General features: G+C 52.4%; 6 protein-coding genes across 6 annotated transcripts; 3 read left to right on the top strand and 3 right to left on the bottom strand.

Annotated features, from left to right (window-relative positions):
• Positions 1–461: 461 nt before the first annotated feature.
• GLRG_00797 (high-affinity nicotinic acid transporter) lies at positions 462–2,308 on the top strand (the record flags this gene model as incomplete). The annotated part of the gene is made up of 7 exons (XM_008091482.1): positions 462–703; positions 785–872; positions 937–1,097; positions 1,174–1,199; positions 1,254–1,356; positions 1,415–1,750; positions 1,810–2,308. The coding sequence occupies 7 exons, from the start codon at positions 462–464 to the stop codon at positions 2,306–2,308; spliced, it is 1,455 nt and encodes a 484-aa protein (XP_008089673.1).
• Positions 2,309–2,746: 438 nt separating this feature from the next.
• On the top strand, positions 2,747–3,745 carry GLRG_00798 (fructose-1-6-bisphosphatase; the record flags this gene model as incomplete). Its single annotated transcript, XM_008091483.1, has 1 exon — positions 2,747–3,745. One exon carries the CDS (start codon positions 2,747–2,749, stop codon positions 3,743–3,745), a length of 999 nt encoding a protein of 332 aa, XP_008089674.1.
• Positions 3,746–3,924: 179 nt separating this feature from the next.
• On the bottom strand, positions 3,925–5,136 carry GLRG_00799 (uncharacterized protein; the record flags this gene model as incomplete). The annotated part of the gene is made up of 3 exons (XM_008091484.1): positions 3,925–4,672; positions 4,748–4,991; positions 5,091–5,136. 3 exons carry the CDS (start codon positions 5,134–5,136, stop codon positions 3,925–3,927), a joined length of 1,038 nt encoding a protein of 345 aa, XP_008089675.1.
• Positions 5,137–6,842: 1,706 nt separating this feature from the next.
• Positions 6,843–8,195, bottom strand: GLRG_00800 (glycosyl hydrolase family 28; the record flags this gene model as incomplete). Its single annotated transcript, XM_008091485.1, has 1 exon — positions 6,843–8,195. One exon carries the CDS (start codon positions 8,193–8,195, stop codon positions 6,843–6,845), a length of 1,353 nt encoding a protein of 450 aa, XP_008089676.1.
• A 1,367-nt stretch (positions 8,196–9,562) lies between these two features.
• Positions 9,563–11,687, bottom strand: GLRG_00801 (sodium/hydrogen exchanger family protein; the record flags this gene model as incomplete). The annotated part of the gene is made up of 6 exons (XM_008091486.1): positions 9,563–10,471; positions 10,527–10,580; positions 10,624–11,211; positions 11,286–11,392; positions 11,500–11,568; positions 11,639–11,687. The coding sequence occupies 6 exons, from the start codon at positions 11,685–11,687 to the stop codon at positions 9,563–9,565; spliced, it is 1,776 nt and encodes a 591-aa protein (XP_008089677.1).
• A 6,191-nt stretch (positions 11,688–17,878) lies between these two features.
• On the top strand, positions 17,879–18,504 carry GLRG_00802 (uncharacterized protein; the record flags this gene model as incomplete). Its single annotated transcript, XM_008091487.1, has 2 exons — positions 17,879–17,988; positions 18,060–18,504. The coding sequence occupies 2 exons, from the start codon at positions 17,879–17,881 to the stop codon at positions 18,502–18,504; spliced, it is 555 nt and encodes a 184-aa protein (XP_008089678.1).
• Positions 18,505–19,953: the final 1,449 nt, after the last annotated feature.

The following is a 19,953-nucleotide window of genomic DNA, read 5'->3' on the forward strand; positions in this document are numbered from 1 at the left end:
GGGAAACGAGATTTGGCCATTGAGAGAGTAAATCTCCAAGACTTTCTACCTGCGGATTTCGTACCGGCGAGTGCGGGCTTTGGCCGACCCAGGAGCCGGGTTGTTGATAAAGTGCCGTTGAGCGGATGATGGAATGGTGGACCGTGATTTCGCCATACGCTCTCGGCGTGCCTCAGCGAATGATACACGATCGCAGCACCTCCTCGATAATGATTTGGGCCAACCGCTTACCATACAGACGGCCTATCGCCATCTCATCTTTGAGCACATCATGCAAGCGGTGCTAGATCCCCGCCGATAAGGATGCAGATATGGGATCGAGGCTGACCGGCCTGAGAACTGGTCCCGGCATGGCTCCTCCTCAATAAGACTATTTAGCCGACCATAAGAATGGCTTTGTATAGCCGCTTAAAAAGGTTGAAAGTGGCTGCTGAAGAAAGAACCAGAAAGCTTACGACGCCATGAGTGCGCCAATCCAGCCGGACGAGGTCCAGGTCGACCACGGTGCAACCGCCACGAGTCGGAAACTGCAAAGCAACGCAGGCGTCGCAAGGGCCAATGTAGACAACTTCCGGGACGACCCGGGAGCCAGAGCGGCGTTTCTTTCTACATTCTCGGCCGAGGAAGAGAGATCCGTCATCAACAAGGTCGATAAAGCCTTCTTGGTTCTCATCGGAATCATGTACATGATCAAAACAGGCAAGTGACTCGGGGAGTACATCCATGAGAACGCGAGCTAACAATACATCGTCAAGATTGACCAAACCAATGCGGCAAATGTAAGAGTTTTGCAGGTGGGACAGCCGCGCAAAATCATGAAGGAACTCGACATGACCTCGGACCAATACAACTGGGTTGGGTCTATCTACGGTGTGAGTGGGATATTGCGAATATCGGGGGACACGTCGTCGGTGCCGTAAGCTAACGCTGTACCAGATCGCCTACATCATCTTTGAAGCGCCTAGCAACCTATTGTTGAAGCGTATGAGCCCGCATGTGTGGCAATCCCGCATTTTCCTCACCTGGGGGGTTATCACCGCCTGCCAAGCCGCAGCGCAAAACCGACATCAACTCTACGCCATGCGGTTTTTGCTTGGGTATGTGTTTGCTCGCCGATGCTACTGCTTTGGCACCCGCGCCCATGACACACCAGCTGACTCTGCCTCGCACCAGAATGTTCGAGGCCGGCATGTTTCCAGGTGTCATGGCCCAGCTATCAAGCTGATATCGCACCGATGAAATCGGCAAGCCAGTGACCTGGTTCTTCGCATGGTCCAACCTCGCCGGCATCGTCGGCTCCCTGTTGTGTTACGGCATCAGCTACCTGAACGGGGTCCGCGGCCTCAGTGCCTGGAGGTGGGTGTACCTCCTCGAGGGCCTGGCGACGATCGTCTTACCCAAAGTCTCCTCGAAGCAACCGCTTCCTCACGGAGCGGGAGCAGGACTTCGTCGAAGCGAGGCTGCCGGAGAACGCGCCGCTGACGAGCGATCCCGACTTCGCCGGCAGGGAGATCTGGGCCGTCCTGCGCACGCCGCTCATCTGGTCCTTTATGCTGTCCCAAACGCTCATCAACATCGGCGGATACGCGTTGACTTGGTATCTGCCGACTATTGTGGCGAATCTCGGCTTCGCGTGGTTGCCGAGAAACCAGCTACTTAACATGCCGCCTGCATTTGCAGCCATTGTCGGTCTGGTCTTCTCGGCGTGGTTCATGTCAAGAGCATACATCGTACGACCAGCGTACATCATGTAGGTTCTAGGCCGGTTGATATTAATACTAGTCAGACTTCCACTAACAATAATTCAAGGATTCTCATGTCTGGGATGGTGGTGTGCTTCGTGCTATTCTTCACAAATACCGACCGCTACGGCATCTACATTTCGTGCATATTGGGCATTTTGTTCTATCAGTCGTACTTTGTTCCATTCTGGGCGTGGAGATCAGCCACATTGTCTGGTTCTGCCGGTACCGCTTTTACACTCGGCCTGCAATCCGGCATGGCTCAACTGGGCGGCGTTATCGGGCCGCAACTGTTCCAGTCAAAGTTCGCGTACAACGGCTACAAGACCAGCTTTGCCATCGCGGCGGCGACTACGATTGCGTCTTTTCTGGCCAACCTTTGGACGTGGTGGTTGACGAGAAACACGGAGTACGACGTGATGAGAGTTCGGAGGAAGATACTCAAAGCGAGAAAGGCTAGGGGAGTCAACTTTAACAATGACATCCGGGTGTTTGAAGAGAGACGCTTTTACGACGGGTTTAAACGTCAGGGGCGAAATGATGGCGAGGAAAGCTCACAGACGTAACGGAGAACCCTCTCTGTATGCGCACGATGACTGGGCGAATCAGAGACAGAGTAGCGATAAGAGCTGTTTTCCAGATCCAATCCAGTCTTCGCCACGAGACGCGTGGGTGAAGTCAAAAACTAACCCAATCCCCGAGGCCAAGTGAGAACAATCGATGATTGTATATGAGAGGAAAGCACGGGAATGAGCTGGTGTGATTAGAAACCCATCAGGAATACCCTGCTGGAAGTGTCAACCTCGACATGGAACAACGGTCAGATAGAGTTTGAAACAGCCGATATGGCAGCGTCTTCACGGGTGGAGAAAAGGGATAATCCAGTTAAAACACGTGGGAGCCACTCGGATGGCGTCCGCTCTGAAATTCTCTCAACATACTTTACCCCAAAATAGCTCAATCCCGCCCTGACTCAACGCTTTCGGCCAACTTCATTGAGCACCATGTCGGCATCCACAGCTCTCGTACAGCACTTGAAAAGCGTCATTCCCCAGGATAATCGCTCGTCACTGCGCGAGGATGTGATCCCGGCAGTCCTCGACGCCATCACCGGCATCGCCAAGACGCTGCATGCTTCTCAACACGTCTCCCTGGCCGGAACCGCCAACGCCTTCGGGGACGACCAACTAAACGTCGACGTCCTGTCCGAGAATGTCATGCGGGAGGCCATTGCGAGATGCCCGTCGGTTCTCACAGCCAGCAGCGAGGAGGACCCCGTAGAAAAGCCGGCGAGACCAGAGGGCGAGACGGCGGGCACCCCTGCCACCTCGGAGGAGTACACCGTCGCCTTCGACCCCCTGGACGGCAGCTCCATCATCGCGCCGAACTGGACTGTCGGCACCATCGTCGGCATCTGGGACGGGAGGACGGCCGTGGGTCAGTCGCCGGCGGAGAAGCAGGTCGCCGCCATCATGGGCGTGATCGGACCCCGGACTACAGCCTTCGTGGCGCTGCGGATCCCCGGCGCCGACTCGGCCTGTTTCGAGATCGGGTTCGGCCCGAACGGGGTCGCGGACTGCGAAATCATCCGCGCCTCCGTCAAGTTTGCCGACGCGCCTTTCAGGACGCGGTACTTTGCGCCCGCGAACCTCCGCCACGCGGCGGATGACGAAAAGTACAATGCGCTCATCACGCGCTTCATTCGGGAGAGGTACACCCTGCGATACTGCGGCGGCCTCGTTCCTGATATTGTACATGCGCTAGTCAAGGGGCACGGCGTCTACGTTTCGCCTGTCTCGCCCGGCACTCTTCCCAAGCTGAGGTTCCTGTACGAGCTTTACCCGATCGCTCTGATCGTGGAATGCTCGGGAGGCAAGGCCATCGACCCCGCGGACGGCAGACCCCTCCTCGACAAGGTATCAGTGGACTGTGACGGAAGAGCAGGTTTGATCTGCGGAACGGCGGAGGAAGTGGACATTGTGAAGAAGGCTCTGTTAGGTTGAGACGCATGATTTCGCGAGGCTCCAAGGATCGCGGACCGCCTCCGAGAGGACTCGGCTACGAACGGCCAAGGAAGCGGCCAAACCGGATTATTATTACAGTAGTATATTACTTAGTCGATTATCGAATCATCGACGATCAGTGGTCGCCGTTCGCTCCCCGACATCCTTCAGCGCTATGCTCATCGCCACCCCTTGGTCATGGCTGCCGAGGTTTTCTCCTCCTCCGGGACTTTGAGACCCAGCCTCTCGAGCACCCAGTTCTGCAACGGCAACAAAACAAGAACGGCCCGGTTGAACCTCCATCCGAGGGTGACGACCATGGCACCTACCACGGCGTCGAGGATGAAATGGTTTGCCGTGGCAACGATGGTGAAGAACATGGCCATGGGCCACAGCGGCGCGACGAGCCGGAGAGGGCGATGAGGCGAGAAGCGACATATCGACCAGGCCAGGAACAAGGCCGTTCCGCAGTGAAGACTCGGCATCGCGGCAATGGTCAACTGAAACTTGTTGTGAGTCCACGCGTTGCCTCCTCCTTTCTTCCCATGAAGCACGTCCTCAAATCCGTACTCGGCTGGCAGTAGGCGCGGCGGCATGCAACGATACGTGGTCACGATGACAAATGCAATGACGTTGTCCATGGCGATGGTCCGTCGGATCCTCTGAAATGTGCCGGACGGCAGAAACGTGTAGCAGTAGATGATGAACATGATGCCCAAGCTGATGTGGAAGTAGTAGATCTTGGCGAGATACGGCATCATCCAGGGCACGTTGTTGAGGACATATCGCTGCACGCCGAGCTCAATGTCCAGCCCAAACACCCCTTCCAGCTTCAGAATGGAGATGGCATGCTCTTGCGCACGCATGAAGACGGCTTCGTTGCCGGCGATCATTCGCGCCGAGAAGGCACGGAGGAGTTGGTACACCCTTTTTCAGGCAAATTTGGTCCGTCAGCGGGGAATCCGGGTAAAGTGAGGGAACCATGCAGGCTAGGCCAATTACCAGTACGTGGCGTTCCAGTACCAAACCTCGGCGAGGAAGGGAAACGTGCGGTAGAAGCGCACAAGGAGCTTCGCGTTGATGCGGGACTCTTCGTACGATACGGCGTGCATACCCGGTTTGAGAAGTGGAGAGACGGGGGGCGAGCCGGAGTCTTCCGATCCACGCTCGCAGGAATCCACGTCATCATCGAGATGCGGTCTCCGGCGGTTGATCAGGGTGCCGACTGTGAAGGCAAAGACAATGACTGGAAAGCAACGGCGGATCGTTAGTCGACAGAGTATCAAATCGTTGCTTGCTTGCAGTTTGGCTTCAACTCGGAAACGGGAACGGGACCGGAACTTACATGCTGGTTCAATAACATTTCTCAAGACGCCAAGCCCTGAACTCATGATTGGACGTGTACGTGGGTGGGGTGAAGACACAAACTGTTGGTGGGTATCCCGGAAAGAAAACGCGGACCGAAATCAGTACTATTGATAGGAGAAAGCAGAACGATGAAGAAGCCCGTGTCTTTCAACTATATATATATATTAAAGGGAAGTGAGGTTCGTGAATTCAACACAAGATGCCAAATCCACCCAGAGTCGCGGGAGAGAAAAGGAGAAGAGTGAGGGACGACGAGGCTAATAATAAGCATTCGCTAGGCAGACAGCATAAAACAGTGCATGATGGAATGAGCCCACTCGGGCGTAAAAGATCGCCTCAAGTCCTGTCAGGACTGCAGGCCAAGCAATATCAGATCGGCCCTCAGAAGATTGGGTATGCCGTCCAACTTGGGGCACACATTGCGGTGCGGCCGCACGGAGCTCGTCTGACAGGACTCTTGGGGCGTCGTCAAGGAGAGGCAGAGCGGGATTGGAGACACGACTGACGTCCCACACCCATTTCCTCCTCATCCAATGAGATGCTCCTCTTACTCTCACTCCTCCTCCTCCTCCTCCTCCCGAAAGTCTCGGCGTAGGTAGGTGGGCACGCGACCCAAGTCCTCCTTTGACGCGTGTGATTATGCCCAGCAACACGCTGCAAGGTGAGCCAAACCCAGCTTCTTTTCCGTCTCCATCCATCTCATGCCCAGCCAGGACTGACTCCATGTTGAACCCGCTGCAATCGACATGAACGGAGCGGTGGGTGAGAAAGACGGGGGGATGAGGGAGAAACCCGGAGCAATTCCAGTGGATCTCTTAATCTTTTCGCGTTACTGTCTATCCACTCATTCAGTGGGCGCACACTGCGTTGCTTCGCATTCATCGCTCGGCAGTCGGAACAGCCGGATCGATTCCAGGGGTTCGTACGTGAGCGCCAAGTCGTGCCTGGGAAAGAAAGAGGATTCTCGCAATCAATGTTACGCATTAGAGTCTGGAAATACACGGAACGTCTTTGGCTTTTTCCAGAAGGACGATAGTTAGGGCGTGTTGTGATACCTGCCAAGCGTTCGAAGCTGAAAGTCTTTTGACATCTCATGCACAGCACCGATCATTTTCCGGAACTATGTCAAAGTCGGTTCATGCAATGGGTGAAGCCTCTCCGAGGTTATGAGGTTCGCACAGAGGCAGTGCGGCTTGGCGTCGCGCCCTCATCAGGAAAACATCAGCTCAAAGACGCGTCCGACCGCACAAAACCCCAAGGAGGAGGAAACCTCCCGCAAAGTGGTAAGCTTTTCCTTGGCTCAATACCGGGACATGTTTACCACTGCTTGTCTTGCCACCGACTTTGCAGTGCCACAAGCCTACATATTGCCAGGGCCAGTAGACGAACCACGTAGTTCTGATAGGATTCAGGCTGCAGAATCCGCGGCTAAGAACATGAGCTTGATATTAAGCCACACTCGGCGCTGATTAGGCAGTGTCAAGCGCTTATCAGAATCACTGCCGCTGCTTCGCGGCTCTTCTGCGGTCACCGGGCTTAGCGGGACCTGCCGTCATGATGAGGCCATCCTCTGGGCCGTGGCCCAGTCACGTCTGATTATTGTGTTAAAGGTAAAGCGGCTATGAATGAGAGCTCGCGCCTTCGTTCAAGAATGACGTGGTGCCAGCTGCGCGACATGATGCAGTCTGGACCATTCCCGGATCCGGGAAGCGATACCTAAAACCGCTGCTCATAGCTCATCGACACTCTCCTCTATCTCTTGGCAGTCGAATCCCTCACCCCCGAGGACGTTCTTGCAAAGCCACTTGTCAATCACGGCGTCCTTGCCCACGGGCTTGACGGCGAAGTTCTCGACCGTCAGGTTGCTGCACCCGCCGGCGGCCGCGCTGCTGCACCGGAAGAAGCCCGCGCTGGGGACGGCGTCCGTCACGGTCCCGCTGAAGTCCTTCCACACGACGTCCGAGATCTTGAAGGTCGACGTGTCGCACGACTCGCCCGCGTGGCCCGAGTACGACTCGCACTGGGTGATGAAGAGCGGTTCCCCGCGGGTGCGGTCCAGCTTGATGTCCTCCAGGACGATGTTGCGCGCGTAACCCGTCCCGCCGCCGCCGCCGTTGGGCGGGTACCCGATCTGGTTGCCGGTCCACGTCTTGAAGTAGCAGCCCCGGAGCGTGTCGTGTAGCGTCACGTTCCTCGCCGAGAAGTTCTCAATGTACTCGAACTGCCCGAGGAACTGTCCGATGGAGCCCATGGCGATGCCGGTGCTGCCAAAGAACTCGCTGTCGTAGATGTAGATGTTGCTCGAATTGGCCTTCAAAGCGATGGCGTCGTCGCCGTTCACCACGACCCACCGCCGGAAGGTGATGTTGTCCGAGTACATGGTGTCTGCGCCGTCCGTGTTGAGGGAGTTGTTCTCCGTGGACGACGTGCTGTTAACGTACATGTCCTCGAAGACCAGGTTGTTCGAGTACATAATGTTCATTGTCCACATTTGGCTCTGGACGAACCGGAGCCCTTTGACGACCGAGTTGGAAAAGCCCCGGAAATTGATGTTCATCGGCCGGTGAGGCATGTTGGACCCTCCCTTGTTCAGATCGTACCAAACCTGACCGTTGCCGTCGAGCGTGCCGACCCCGTGGCCTTCCCACACCACGCCGTCGCCGCCAAAGTGCCATACCGTGCTCTGGTTCTGGAATCCCACGGGCATCGACACGGAGAGCCAGTATGAGGTGTCATCGCTCCAAAGCAACCTGCCGCGCTGGTCAATCACCACGTCGTCCAGATCCGTAGTCACCATTGGCGAGTTGATGTGGTAAACAGGGCCCGGTAGCACTATGATGCTCTTGGTCCGGCACTCGTCGTTCAGCGCGGTAAGTAGCGCTGGAGCATCGTCTCCGCCATTGGCGTCCGGCTCTATGATGCATAGTTTCCGGCCCTCCTTCTCCGCTCGTTCGGCCCAGTCACTGGGGCTTGGGGTGTCCGCACCAGCCTCCGAAAGACGAATGCCGCTAAAGGCCCGAGGGGCTTCCTGTCCGAGGGCCAGGCCTGCGGCTAGCAATGCGATAATTGTCAAGGCAATCATGGTGGCTGGATGCCGGAGTCTCCAAACCAAATCAAGAGATGAATCAGATGCCGCGAGCACTAGGACCCACGAACAGACGCTGCTTTGAGTGTACTATTAAAAGCGTTTCTGGCAGACGAAACCGAGATGCTGGAACGAGTCTGTGCGATATTTTTCAACCCACAATGAATGGGAATGATCCTCGGGCTACCGGTTGCTCACTCATGAAGTCGAGCTCACATATGGAGGTTTATTTGTGTGAAACGGATCATTTCATGAGACGATCAAGCTCCAAAAGGAATGACATGCGCCAAGTCCAGTGGGGTAATGTCTCCGGATCGCCGTCCATAGCGTCCGTTCCCCCGCACCGATACATCGTTTGGCCGCATGATTCTTTGACTTTCTAGCTCCAACGTTGGGCATTTGAATGCATTTCGGGCGTGCCGTCCCGAGGTTGCACCTCTTAGCCGTTGTGCTGCCGCCGGGAGCCGTTAGTGCATGTACAAAAGGGCCAGGCTTGGCCGATGGCAACCTGCATGTTGGTCTGATGATGAGTTACACACATCACGAGTCTCATTCCCGGTGAGGCGACGTTACATTCATCCCAGTTTTTGGTAATATTCGAATCATAGCCCACATTCAACATGAACTCTCGAGATGAGTTAAGATCTCGGTTCCGTCATTCGCAGGCCGGGCGGGTTTGTGTACTCGGTTGGATCTGAGGCCATGGTCATGAGCTTTACCTACGAGTCATATTTGACACGGCGTTGTTTCATTTCTCCGGGATGAGATCCGGCCAAGAAAACTGAGTCGGCATTGGTCTTTCGTTCCATGCTTATGTCGACCATAGCAAAAACGATCCTGCTCAAATGATCCTTTCGCTTTTGCTCAAGGCACTGTACCAACGTAATAACCATTGCTGGGGATCCCGATCCACAGGGGCTTTTGTTGCATGCATCTCCAGCGAAATATTGCCCAACTCAATTAGCCATCTAACTCTGGGGCATTACAGCTGGAAAAGTTGACCTGAGGCAAGGGATAGCTCGCATTGGCTGAAGCATTGGTTTGCGTGTGTCTGTGATCTAGAATATAGAAAAAGTGAAGCCTTCACGATCAGGACACTATTCGGCTTCTTTAATCTTTCAGATAGACTTCTATCATCCTCGCGTCGTTCCAGACTGCGCGTCGGCTGTCAAAATCTCTATCGGAACTGCTCAACGAGTGACTTGGGACGTTTGGTATGGTAATGACAGCAATGAGCCTGTTGGTATATCTCGAAGTTCCAACCCAACCCAACACACGTGAACTCATTGCTGTCGCAATTAGTGCGGTAATGGTATCAGGTAACATCCTTCCAAAGTTCTCAATCTCTTCCTCCGTCATGCATGTCAACCTTGCGTGGCGTGGGACTGGTCCCACTTGACTTGGCTGGCGCTCGTTCTTGGTCGGCTATGGCTCCGAGGCGGGCTTACTGATGGGAAGTTAAAGCTGCGTTTCGGCGACAACTGCGCGTTATGCTTGGCTTGCTCTAGGCCCGTCTCAAGGTCTGGGTACCTGACCTTCTCGTCTGTGATAGAATCGTCGTCCCGTAGGTGCGACAGCGACTCCGCAGACAGGTTAGGTCGCGAGAAGCGGTTGAAGGCGATGAAGGTTTCCTTGTCGCCCTCGACAGCGTTGGAAGGCGGAGGTACGCGGACAGACCTGCGTCTGACTGCGACTGCATCCTCCTGGATAGGCTTCACGCCCATGTACTCGTAGATGATATTAAGGGTAGGGATGGAAAGACCATGAACGATGATGGAGAAAAGCGCCAGCCAGTAAACAACGGGCCCTATGGCTCGGAGCATATCCGTAACCTCATTGTCACCTGCCGCTTCGGTGATCGTGGGGAAAAGATGGCGGGCATGCTCCACATAGAAAGCCGCACCAACACCTATGGGACCAAAGTATCCCATGAAAAGGGCTTCCTTCCAGTCCTTGATGGTGTTGGGCATGAGCTTGTAGGTGAGTAGGACAGCAGGAATACGGCGGAAGGCAAGGACAAGCGCGCCAAGGCCGAAGAGACGACCAGGGCTGATGCCGGTTATGTCCGAGTTGAACTCGCTCCAGGGGATGATAGTGCCGAGATAGATGAAGCCGCCAAAGTTGAGAAGAACATCGATACTGGCGTTGACCTCGTCGTGTCGCTTCTGAGCCTCGGCCAGGTACTCGCCATCCCAGTTGAGTGCACTGCCAGCAACGAAGCAGGACAGAAGATCATCGGTTCCAATCGCTCCAGATGTGCCCATTAGGAAGAGCTACCATTGCTGTTAGCCATAGACTTGATACAGTAGAGCTGCGGTTGCAACTTACACCGATGGCGGTTGGCACGAGCACGTAGCTCTCCGAGTCAATCCATTTCCTGTGCTGATGTTAGTTTTTTTGTCTTTTCATTTCATACATGTTTGACTTGCCTCCTGACAGCAAACTTGAGGGCGAATCTGATCATTGTTCCGACAATTGCACCGTAGACGATACTCATCAGAACAAAGTAGAGCCAGGTCTCGAGGAGCCAGTTCATCATCGCGATACCAATGCCGCCACCCTGGCGGGCAACGTCCCCTGCACGGGGAAGGATTGCTCGGGCAACAGTCTCTACCGTCGAACTACCGGCGGACAAGTCGGGGTTCTCGGCATGCCGCATGAGGTACGTGGCCAGCATCAGGAACGGAAACCCGAACCCGTCGTTGGCGCCGGCTTCGGAGGAGATGATTTCACGCAGAGAACGCCTGACGAACTTGTCGGAGAAGGGTCCCTTGGCAACTGCTTGTGATAACACCGGGTCTGTCGAAGTAACGCAGGAAGCGATAACCATGGCGCCCAGAAGCGTCACTTTGGGGATCGTCGCCAGGATGCAGATGGTTGTGGCCAACCACATCAAGGTCATGATGGGGATCATAAGGACGAGCATATCCTTCCATCTGTTCCTCTGATATTTTGCCGGGAGCTGGTATCCAGCCATGACTAGCTGGATACCGATCATCACTCTCATAACTCCCTATGGATATATTACACCGGTCAGCACACTGGAAAAGGCTTCTCATATTGAGTACTTGGTGAAGGTATACGCACGAGAGTGATATCGTTGGTTTGACCCTCGACAGCCGACCCCCATCGTTCACTGTCGAGAAATTTGGCCGCTAGTGGACCAAGACAGATACCTAACACGACGGCCGGCACTGCGTAAAAGGCAACGTGTCAGTTCATCTTGCAGATCATGATGCAGGTATGCAAGGTGTATGCAAGGTGGATGCGATATAGGTAGCATCGACCGGTCAAAACTTACAGGCCTCGCCCAAGTACCACACATTCTTGATCTTCACAGAGAGAACGCCGAAGAGGATGATGAACGCGCCTGCAGGAAAGAAAAGGGACAGAACAGTTAGTCACATACGACTGAACGGACCAAGGCTTGGGGTACCCACCAAAGACGGCCAACACGATGTTCAATTCGCTGGGATCAAGAGTAGGCATCTTGGCTTGTTGATTGTGGCTTCACCTCCAAGGGCTTGTGGTTTCCGTACGTCGGGGGGCCTATGGTACGTTTGTGACGAGAAAGGACGCCTTGGCCGGCAAGGTCTTTTTAGTAAGGGGAGGATCTCTTTAGTTATCGCTCATATGATGATGGAGTAAACTTGTCTGATGGACGACGGAAAGAACAGCAGCTATCAACCAGGCTTCGCGGGGGATATAAGAAAAATTAAAAGGGCGTCTAGGGAGGCAGATAAGATCTCACAAGAGAATCAAGCCAGAAAAGGAAAAACTTGAAATAACGAGCTGCAAAATATGGGTCTTAGCCTCTTGTGGGATGACGGTCACCTGGTATCCCAGCGCTGCTGATGGATAATGGTCTGTCTGGTGGGCGGTGGGAAAGGGATAATGGATTTCTTCGTAGCGCCGAGAGTCGATCTATTTAACGGTTGTGTGCTTACCAGAGACGTACTTGGCTCCGGACTAAATAGGGGCATCTTGGCCGCAGATCGCAGACGGTCAGTGTTATTTTGGTAATGGATATGGATCACAAACGCTTCTGATTCAAGGCCAAGTACGCCCTGTAGATCCCGATAGCGGACTATTGCTGCTGTGGCTATGTATGGAACCTCCGGACTTTTCCGACTGTGTTAGAGTATCATCGTGTACAAGTGCGACCTTAAGAGGGAACGCGTTGTATCTGTACCAGTATGGGACCTCCGAAGACACACAGGATGAAGGGATGGGACATCTCGCAAGAAGATATGGACTGAAGAGCCGCTGCCGTCCTCCCTTCCGTTGGGAAGTAAGACGACAGGAAAAAAAAGAAAGAGAAGCCAAGCGAGACAGTGTCTGGTAGACCAAGAATGCAACATAGCCTGGCGAAACGTCGACTCTGACGAGGCGACGATAGGGTCTTCCAGGCTGCTGGTCAATCTAGGCCACTCGGCTTGGAATGTCTTACAACTATCAGTCCTGTCAAGGAGGCACTGGCCGTCGTTCGTGCTTCTGTGGCAAGCATCAGGGGGGGGGGGGGGGGGGGGGGGGGGGGGGTGACAGGAGCGTGCCCGGCTTCCTATGGGTGATAGACCTTGAAGACTTTGAAACTTATTAGCAGTCGAAGGTGGGGAGACCGCGGGAACCGCATAGACTTAGCCGGTGGCGGGCCACTCGGTCAAAGATCTTGGGGTCGAGGGTGACTTCTTGCCGCCGACATTTTTCCAGAGATGTCACCAGGATGGCTCACGGTATTGCAGTGGCCTCTAAAACGGCCTTTCTACCGTTGCGTCAAATCCAGCTGACCCCCTTCTTGGAGTGCCTGAGAAATAATTAGTGGTTCAGTCATCTAACTTCAATCTCCGTTTCTTCGACCGAAAACACTGGTTTTCGTTTTGGCAAAAAGGTCAACCGACCTCAGTAGGGTCAATTGTCGTTGCTTTCGAGGACTGTACACGTCGTTGTTTCCGGGATTGCCAAGACACGAATTTGGCGGCGGAGAGGAGGCGGGAGGAAGACAGGACGAATGGGAAACCTGGGGAGACAACGGCCAACTTTGCCGGGGGGGCCAGGACTACTGGAACCGCGTACGACCTTGTTGCCTGTGTGGAAACAGGTAGCCTTCGTTTATGGAGGCGTCGGCCCAAACCTGCCCAGAGCAATAGAGTGGACTGCCCAGAACAGCGAAATAGGACAAGAGCCTTAGTGTCTTAACAAAGTGACTGGGCGTCCAGGGCTTTCATCGGACCGCAGGGCGGCCATTGGACGAAATGTAGTTCAAGTAGGCTTGTGGCCCGCCCCTCATACTCTCGGCGGAGGGGCCCGCATTTCGCGGCGGTCTCACCGCAGCCTCGGCGCCAAGCGGAGGATTTTGGTGTTGTTGGGCTCTGTCAATGCTTTCCGCTGTGTGGAGAGAAGGGACTGCAGAGAGCGGCATGGCTGGCAGAGTTGGCCAAAGCCGGACAGCGGTGCCGATGTGACGACAACCGCCGAGCCGGCCAAGGCGGGACTGTCTTGGCCGGACATTTTCATAGGGCCCCTCCGTTCTTGCGCGTTCTTGGGGTTCCTTAGCCAACAGGGGTGTTGACTGGCGTTGGGGCTGTCTAGCGCTTGGCGCTTCTTGGTGAGGCTCGGCGCTTCGCGCTTGGTGGGCTCACCGTCAGATCACTGTTTCTTTGTGCCTTATCGTGTCCTCTTTTCGCTACAACATGGCCGGGAGAGCAAATGCTGAGTAAAGTGCTCCTTTGTAGTAGACTAAAGGCCTATAGTTGATGTTTTCCTTCCCTGTAAAGTTTGGTTTCTGCGCGCCTTAAGGCTTTGCCTGAATCGTAATCTCTTGATCATGCAATGCTTTGAAAGAATTCAGCTTGCAACGTGGAACGAAATTGCACGTCATCAAGCTATGCTACAAGAGATTATCCTTCTGAGAACGTAGAGTGATGTGAGGCTGGGTTGCCTGACACGCGTCCCATCGGTTGGCCCTCATTAGCTACAGACAGGAAATCGCTTCATGGGTCCTCTACGGAGTTCAGATGTACAACCAGACATGGTTTACATTCCAATTCTTCCTTCATTTTTACTCCGTCGTCTGCCCGAAAACCCAGAGATGCCAGTAAAGGGGGCAGTCCATGATAAAGCCATGCATGCATCTTCCGGCAATCTTTCATTTCCCTTGCCTGCAGACACACACAGGTCCCGATTAACTGCGGGTTCTGACCATAAAGTACAATAGTGATCAAGCGGATCGCAAATTTCGTCCTGCACATCCTAATCTGTTGTTTCAGGATTGATATCAGCATGTCTCGGGGTGTGGCCCATTGTCCTACAGCAGGCATGTATCACAGCTCCGAATGATTGCGATTGAATACGAGACTCACAACCATGCGTCCGAAGACATGATGAACTACCCGAAGTCCATTGGAGGAACCACAGAAAAGTTTCACTGGGAGATTTCATAATGGTGTTTCCTCGCTTGGATCTGTTCGTTGCCTTGGGTAAGGTCGAAATATCACTTCATGTATTATCAACACAAAACCCTGGTCGGTTTCATTGAGGTCCTGCTTGTATTTGAAATGGTGGCTCCAGCTCTTGGGGAAACATGCATCGACTCATAACTTCTTTCAGCTGACACGGTTCTTGAGCATTCTTGCCAGGCAGACTGAGGTACTCATCTCCGGAGCGACTAGATAGTCAATGACTCATTGTATCTTTCTGGTTGACCACAATGCTCAGGCATACTGGATGGGGCGATCAGGCCAAGTCTCACTAATACACAGCAGGACTTACCTAAGCGTATATCGATTAGAGGATATAAGGGTGTAAAAGGCTTAAATTGTCCAAGTCCAGGCCGGCTGGAAGTGGATGTTCTTAAAGACTTCTGGGCTGCTGACTCATGCGTACGAACTATTAGAACTGCTGTTCTAACAATTATATCTATGACTACGTGGTTGCAGGCTAAAATGAACCCCTTTGCTCAGTACTCTAATATTGAAACTCCATAATGTTTTAGTTTTGATTTACGTTCACAATACATTTACTAGCTTGTTAGCTGTTTATAAAATTCCCTTTCCTATCCGTTAATGTCACTGTTGTTACCACTATCACCACCAACATAACCATAAGAATTATGATCACCATTACATCACTGAGATCGTGATAACAATATCCGACCAGTATTACAGCAGCTATCTAACCCACTAACGGCCTAGTAGCTCTAGGTTTACTGTAAGTAGAGGATTACGTTCAGCAGAACTTCCATGGTCAGGCAAAACAGCGCGGAGTGTATGAAAGCTGCTCTAGGCCAGGTAGCGATAGAAAGCCATAGAGATCTGTGTTTTTAATGTCAGGAATAGGGAGCGTGCGTGAGTATATAACATTACAGGCAGACTTACATGACGATGCTACTCTGTAGTGGGATATCAGAGGCTGCGATCGGACCGAGTAGAGTAGTCGGTAACCTAGCCCGACGCTCCCACCGGCTGCCCCGCTAGTGCCGCCCCTACTGTTCCCCGGCCTCTCAGGTTCCTGGAATCAGGAGTAAAGAGATTTTTCTCTAGCTTTTAACTGACAGTGAGCTTGATAGAACCTTAACCTTCACATGTTTTGCTAGGGGGCCTTCAGCTGTACTTAATATTATCAGTTGAGAGAGATCTGCCTGTCATAGAAGCCGTTGGTTGAGTCGCAATCCGGAAGAGCGGCAGTCCCTTGGCCCAGCCTTGTGGAACCTTTCATAAGGATTGGAAGTATTAAGGTTTCTAGTGTAGTACCCACGTAAGCACTAAGAATGTTCAAGACATATAAGAAAGAATAAGGGAAGGGTTAAGATGGGAAGTATGGCTAGAGAGAGTTTATTCCTACCTACACCATAGGAGCCTAAAACCGTTTGCTGCGAAGGCGGCGAGATCACCTCCAATGTTTGGAAGGTTTGTGTTACGATCCAACCAGTTAGGTGCTAGCTGACGTAACTATATAGTGTAGAACAGGGGATAACAATACAGGTGCATTATTACCAAAGCTTTTACTTTATGCTAGAGTTAGTTACCCTAACCTACTTATAACATAATAATGCACCTACCTTACGTAGAGGGTCTAGGTTTAAATCCTAGCGCTACCAGCCAGGTAGGATCCTCTCTAGAGTCCTTAGCATTCCAACTATAAGCAGTATGTGTAGGATTAGTCCCTTATACCCCTACTAGAGTTTCCCTGCTTATACCTGTAATATGCCTAGTTAGTTACTAGGCATAGGGACATGCCTCTTAGAGGGGAGATATAGTGTTATAATCTAACTAGTTAGGTGCTAGCTGACGTAGCTATATAGTGCAAAAAAGGGGATAATAATGCAGGTGTATTATCACCGAAGCTTTTGCTTTGTGCCAGAGTTGGTTGCCCTGACCTGCTTGTGACAGTTTGCTTGAACTGTTTACACATAGGACAGGGCACTCCTGGTTAAGCACTGATACAAGCCTTGCTAACCAACACGTGTGCTTTCAGATGGTTGGATTTCGTAATATTGAGTTGCGTCTTGTTACATTCCTTCGGCATACTTCAAGTTTATACTTTATCAGTGTGCAGTCCCCGCCTCACCTCGTCATGTGATCAAGATTGGCCGGGACTGTCAACGATTCCAAATCGAGCCAACGAATTCACCTAAACCTTCCCATGGAATTTCATTCCGTGGGAATTCTGGTCAATTCCTGAAGGGCAATATCTATAATTCCGCGATGAGTGCTGTCCTGCCGTTTGCATGATCAGCCTGAGTAGTAGGTCATTTGTCATTTCAAGCGAGATGCTGATGCCGGGCTAATGGACACCTAGTTTCACGCTCACGTCGCTTATGCGACTGTCTCTCAAGAAACGATGTTCGGGAATATGAGTAGGGTTGGAAACTTCCCCGCACACTACACGGACGAAGGGTTGCCATTCGAAAACCGCAAAGGCACAATTGTGGGCGTGATAGTCTCATTATTGGTGCGAAGACACGTAAGATTCAATCACCCGGGCTTCTTAATGACTTTCTTTCTCAGGTCGCTGCCTGGATTTCCGTTGGTCTGCGAGTATATACGAGAGTGTGTGTTCTACGAAAGCCCGGATGGGACGACTTCGTGATCGTAATTGCGCTGGTAGGACCCCTACCCACGACGTCTCAAAGATTATAAATGCTGAATTGGTGCTACAGTTAGCAGGCTCTACGAGCGCGATTGGACTTTGTCTGAGTAACTATACCCCCAGTATACCTGCTCTCTGGCATTTCTGTGGATACGCGGGAGTAACAGAGCCAGCTACCAACTACGGCATGGGCCACAGAATGAAAGATGTACCTGATAGAGATAGAGAGAAATTCTTCATGGTAAGGTTGCCTCCTCTCTCAACCGCAATGGTTCAAAGACATAGCTCATGTGATGCAGCTATTCTATATATCTAATGCGTCATTTTCCATGTCCAATGCCCTAACAAAACTTTCAATGATTTTGCAATACCTAAGAGTATTCCAAGATCGCATGCCACACCTGAGGATCATATCCATCATCTTGATGGTTGTTGTTTCGGCATGGGGCATTGGCTTTTCTTTCATAGCCTGGTTTCCTTGCTTTCCGCCATACCAATTCTACACACTGGGGTCGGAATCAAACTGTTATGGATACGGTTCTACTAACCCTGTAGAAATTTATGACATCGTTGTCGCATCCAACGGAACGAACATGGCGCTAGACGTTTTGATCCTCATAGTGCCTATACCCCTACTTTTCAGCAAGGAGACCATCAGCCAAACAAGAAAAGGGCTGCTTGGTTTGTTTTTTATCGGAATACTGTATGAGAGCCCAGAAAGCCCTAGTTTTCCAGCGTGTTGCGTAGCCGACTGACTGACGATTCAACTCCCAGAATCAATGCAATCGCTGCGTGGCGTATAGTGGCCAACAAGGCGACAGAAGATGAAGGCGCAGATCCAATGTGGATCTTCCCACCCATAATACTCCTGGGAGAGACAGAAAACCGACTATCACTAGCTTTGGCATCGATCCCAGTATTCTGGCCCGTGGTCGCTAAGACTTGGCAAGCCCTGGGCATCGTTGTCACCCACGAGATTCAAATTGAGAGGACTCAGCGACCTCCAGACGCAGGGGAAATGGATAGAACGGCCCTGGAACATGCCAGTGTGGTGGCAAATCGCGCGGCGACCGAGGATGAGCCAAACAAGGCCGCATTAGGACACCCGGCGCGACTATCTGACGTGTGCGGGTACGAGAGGAAGCTGATAAGCCCCTTTGCGGAGTCTGAAAGGAAGGGACAGTACCAGAGCAGCACCCAGGTGGTGTCTCTAAATTAGAAATCAGTTATACAGCGTTTCTCACGGCGGCAAAATAGCCAAACAAAGAAAGCCCTTGTTTATTTTTACAAGATGTAATGCAGCAGACTAATGTAAGGTATTAGTGCAAAAGGGAGGCAGTAGCTTCTATGTGTTGCCGTTAATTGATCATGGTTGTACCAATTGCCGCCGTGGTTAATAATGAAGGGGGGTGGTACTCCGTATATAGGAAAGAAATGCAAATCTAGGGACGGGAAATAAGATGATTCCGAAATCGCTTCATGCGCTTTTCTGGCCTATGCCATCCTTCGCTTGACGGAAGCAATGGGCGGCTAAACCAACATTCCTACAGTCAGTACCAGCTACTCTCCTATTCATATTCTTCGTCAAAACTGCCTATAGTTTACCAGCTAGCATCAAGTTGATGTTGAAGCAAAGCACAAATGGCGAGAGTGGAAATAGGGCCTAGGTTTTCTTTGTCCTATATGACTTTGAATCTGGGATATTGAGCGGTGATCACTGAAAACTAGAGGAACCGATACAGAAGTAAGCGGTGACCTCACCCCTCCTTCAATGACTCCGTGGGCTGGTATTCATTGACATCGTGCCGACTTGGGTTGCTGTTGTTGTTGTTGTTGTTGTTATATTCAACGCCGGGACGTTCCTATAGAGGACAAAAGGCGCCTGCGGCAACTAGCTACTGGGTAGCAATACATAACTTCACCTGCCTGTCCAGCCCCCACAGCTAAACTACCACGTGTCATCCTGCATCGTCGTCCATCTAGCCAACCTCCCAGGAGGTAAACTGAAATTGTTCCGTGCTGTCAAGTGCCTGTGGGCTCTTCAGCGGCCTGGCTTCTCGCGGGAATGCCGACTTGGATGTTTACGTGGTAAATTTCAAACAGTGATTCGGTTCCCTTCCGGAGGCCAAACAAACAGCATCTTAACCACCCTAAGGATATCAAAAGTTTAGACACAGTCAACAACGTCCAGCAGGTCGATGGCACAAAGGCTGGGCCATTCCGATGCCATCAAATACGAAAGGGTCCTTCAGGTCGAGATGAGAGATCCTGGCCTCGCACAAGCGTATCTGTGGCTTTGGGCACGCCAAAGAAGAATACACTGCTGAGCTTTCGAGAAGTGCACTCGGCGTGCCGATAGATAACTACGAACTCCAAAAATTCAACTCCCGGGTACAATTCGCTTCGTCCTACACCGCGGACCGCAATGTGATTCGACGACCCGGCGACAGGTTAATACTGTTCTGCCGAGATGTATCGATACATGTTGCTGACACTCAACGGCGGTAAGAACAATCGGCTTTACACACACACCAGAAAATAGAAACATCACAATGTCCTACACAATGAATCTGGCAAAACGTTGGACTTGGTCGCACATTCGAGTTTCTACCCAGACACAGCCAGGCAGGCCACAGGCAGGACTGCATCCCGTCGGCCCCCCCCGCGC

This window comes from Colletotrichum graminicola (assembly GCF_000149035.1).
Source record: "Colletotrichum graminicola M1.001 genomic scaffold supercont1.2, whole genome shotgun sequence".
Taxonomy (NCBI): Eukaryota; Fungi; Ascomycota; class Sordariomycetes; order Glomerellales; family Glomerellaceae; genus Colletotrichum; species Colletotrichum graminicola.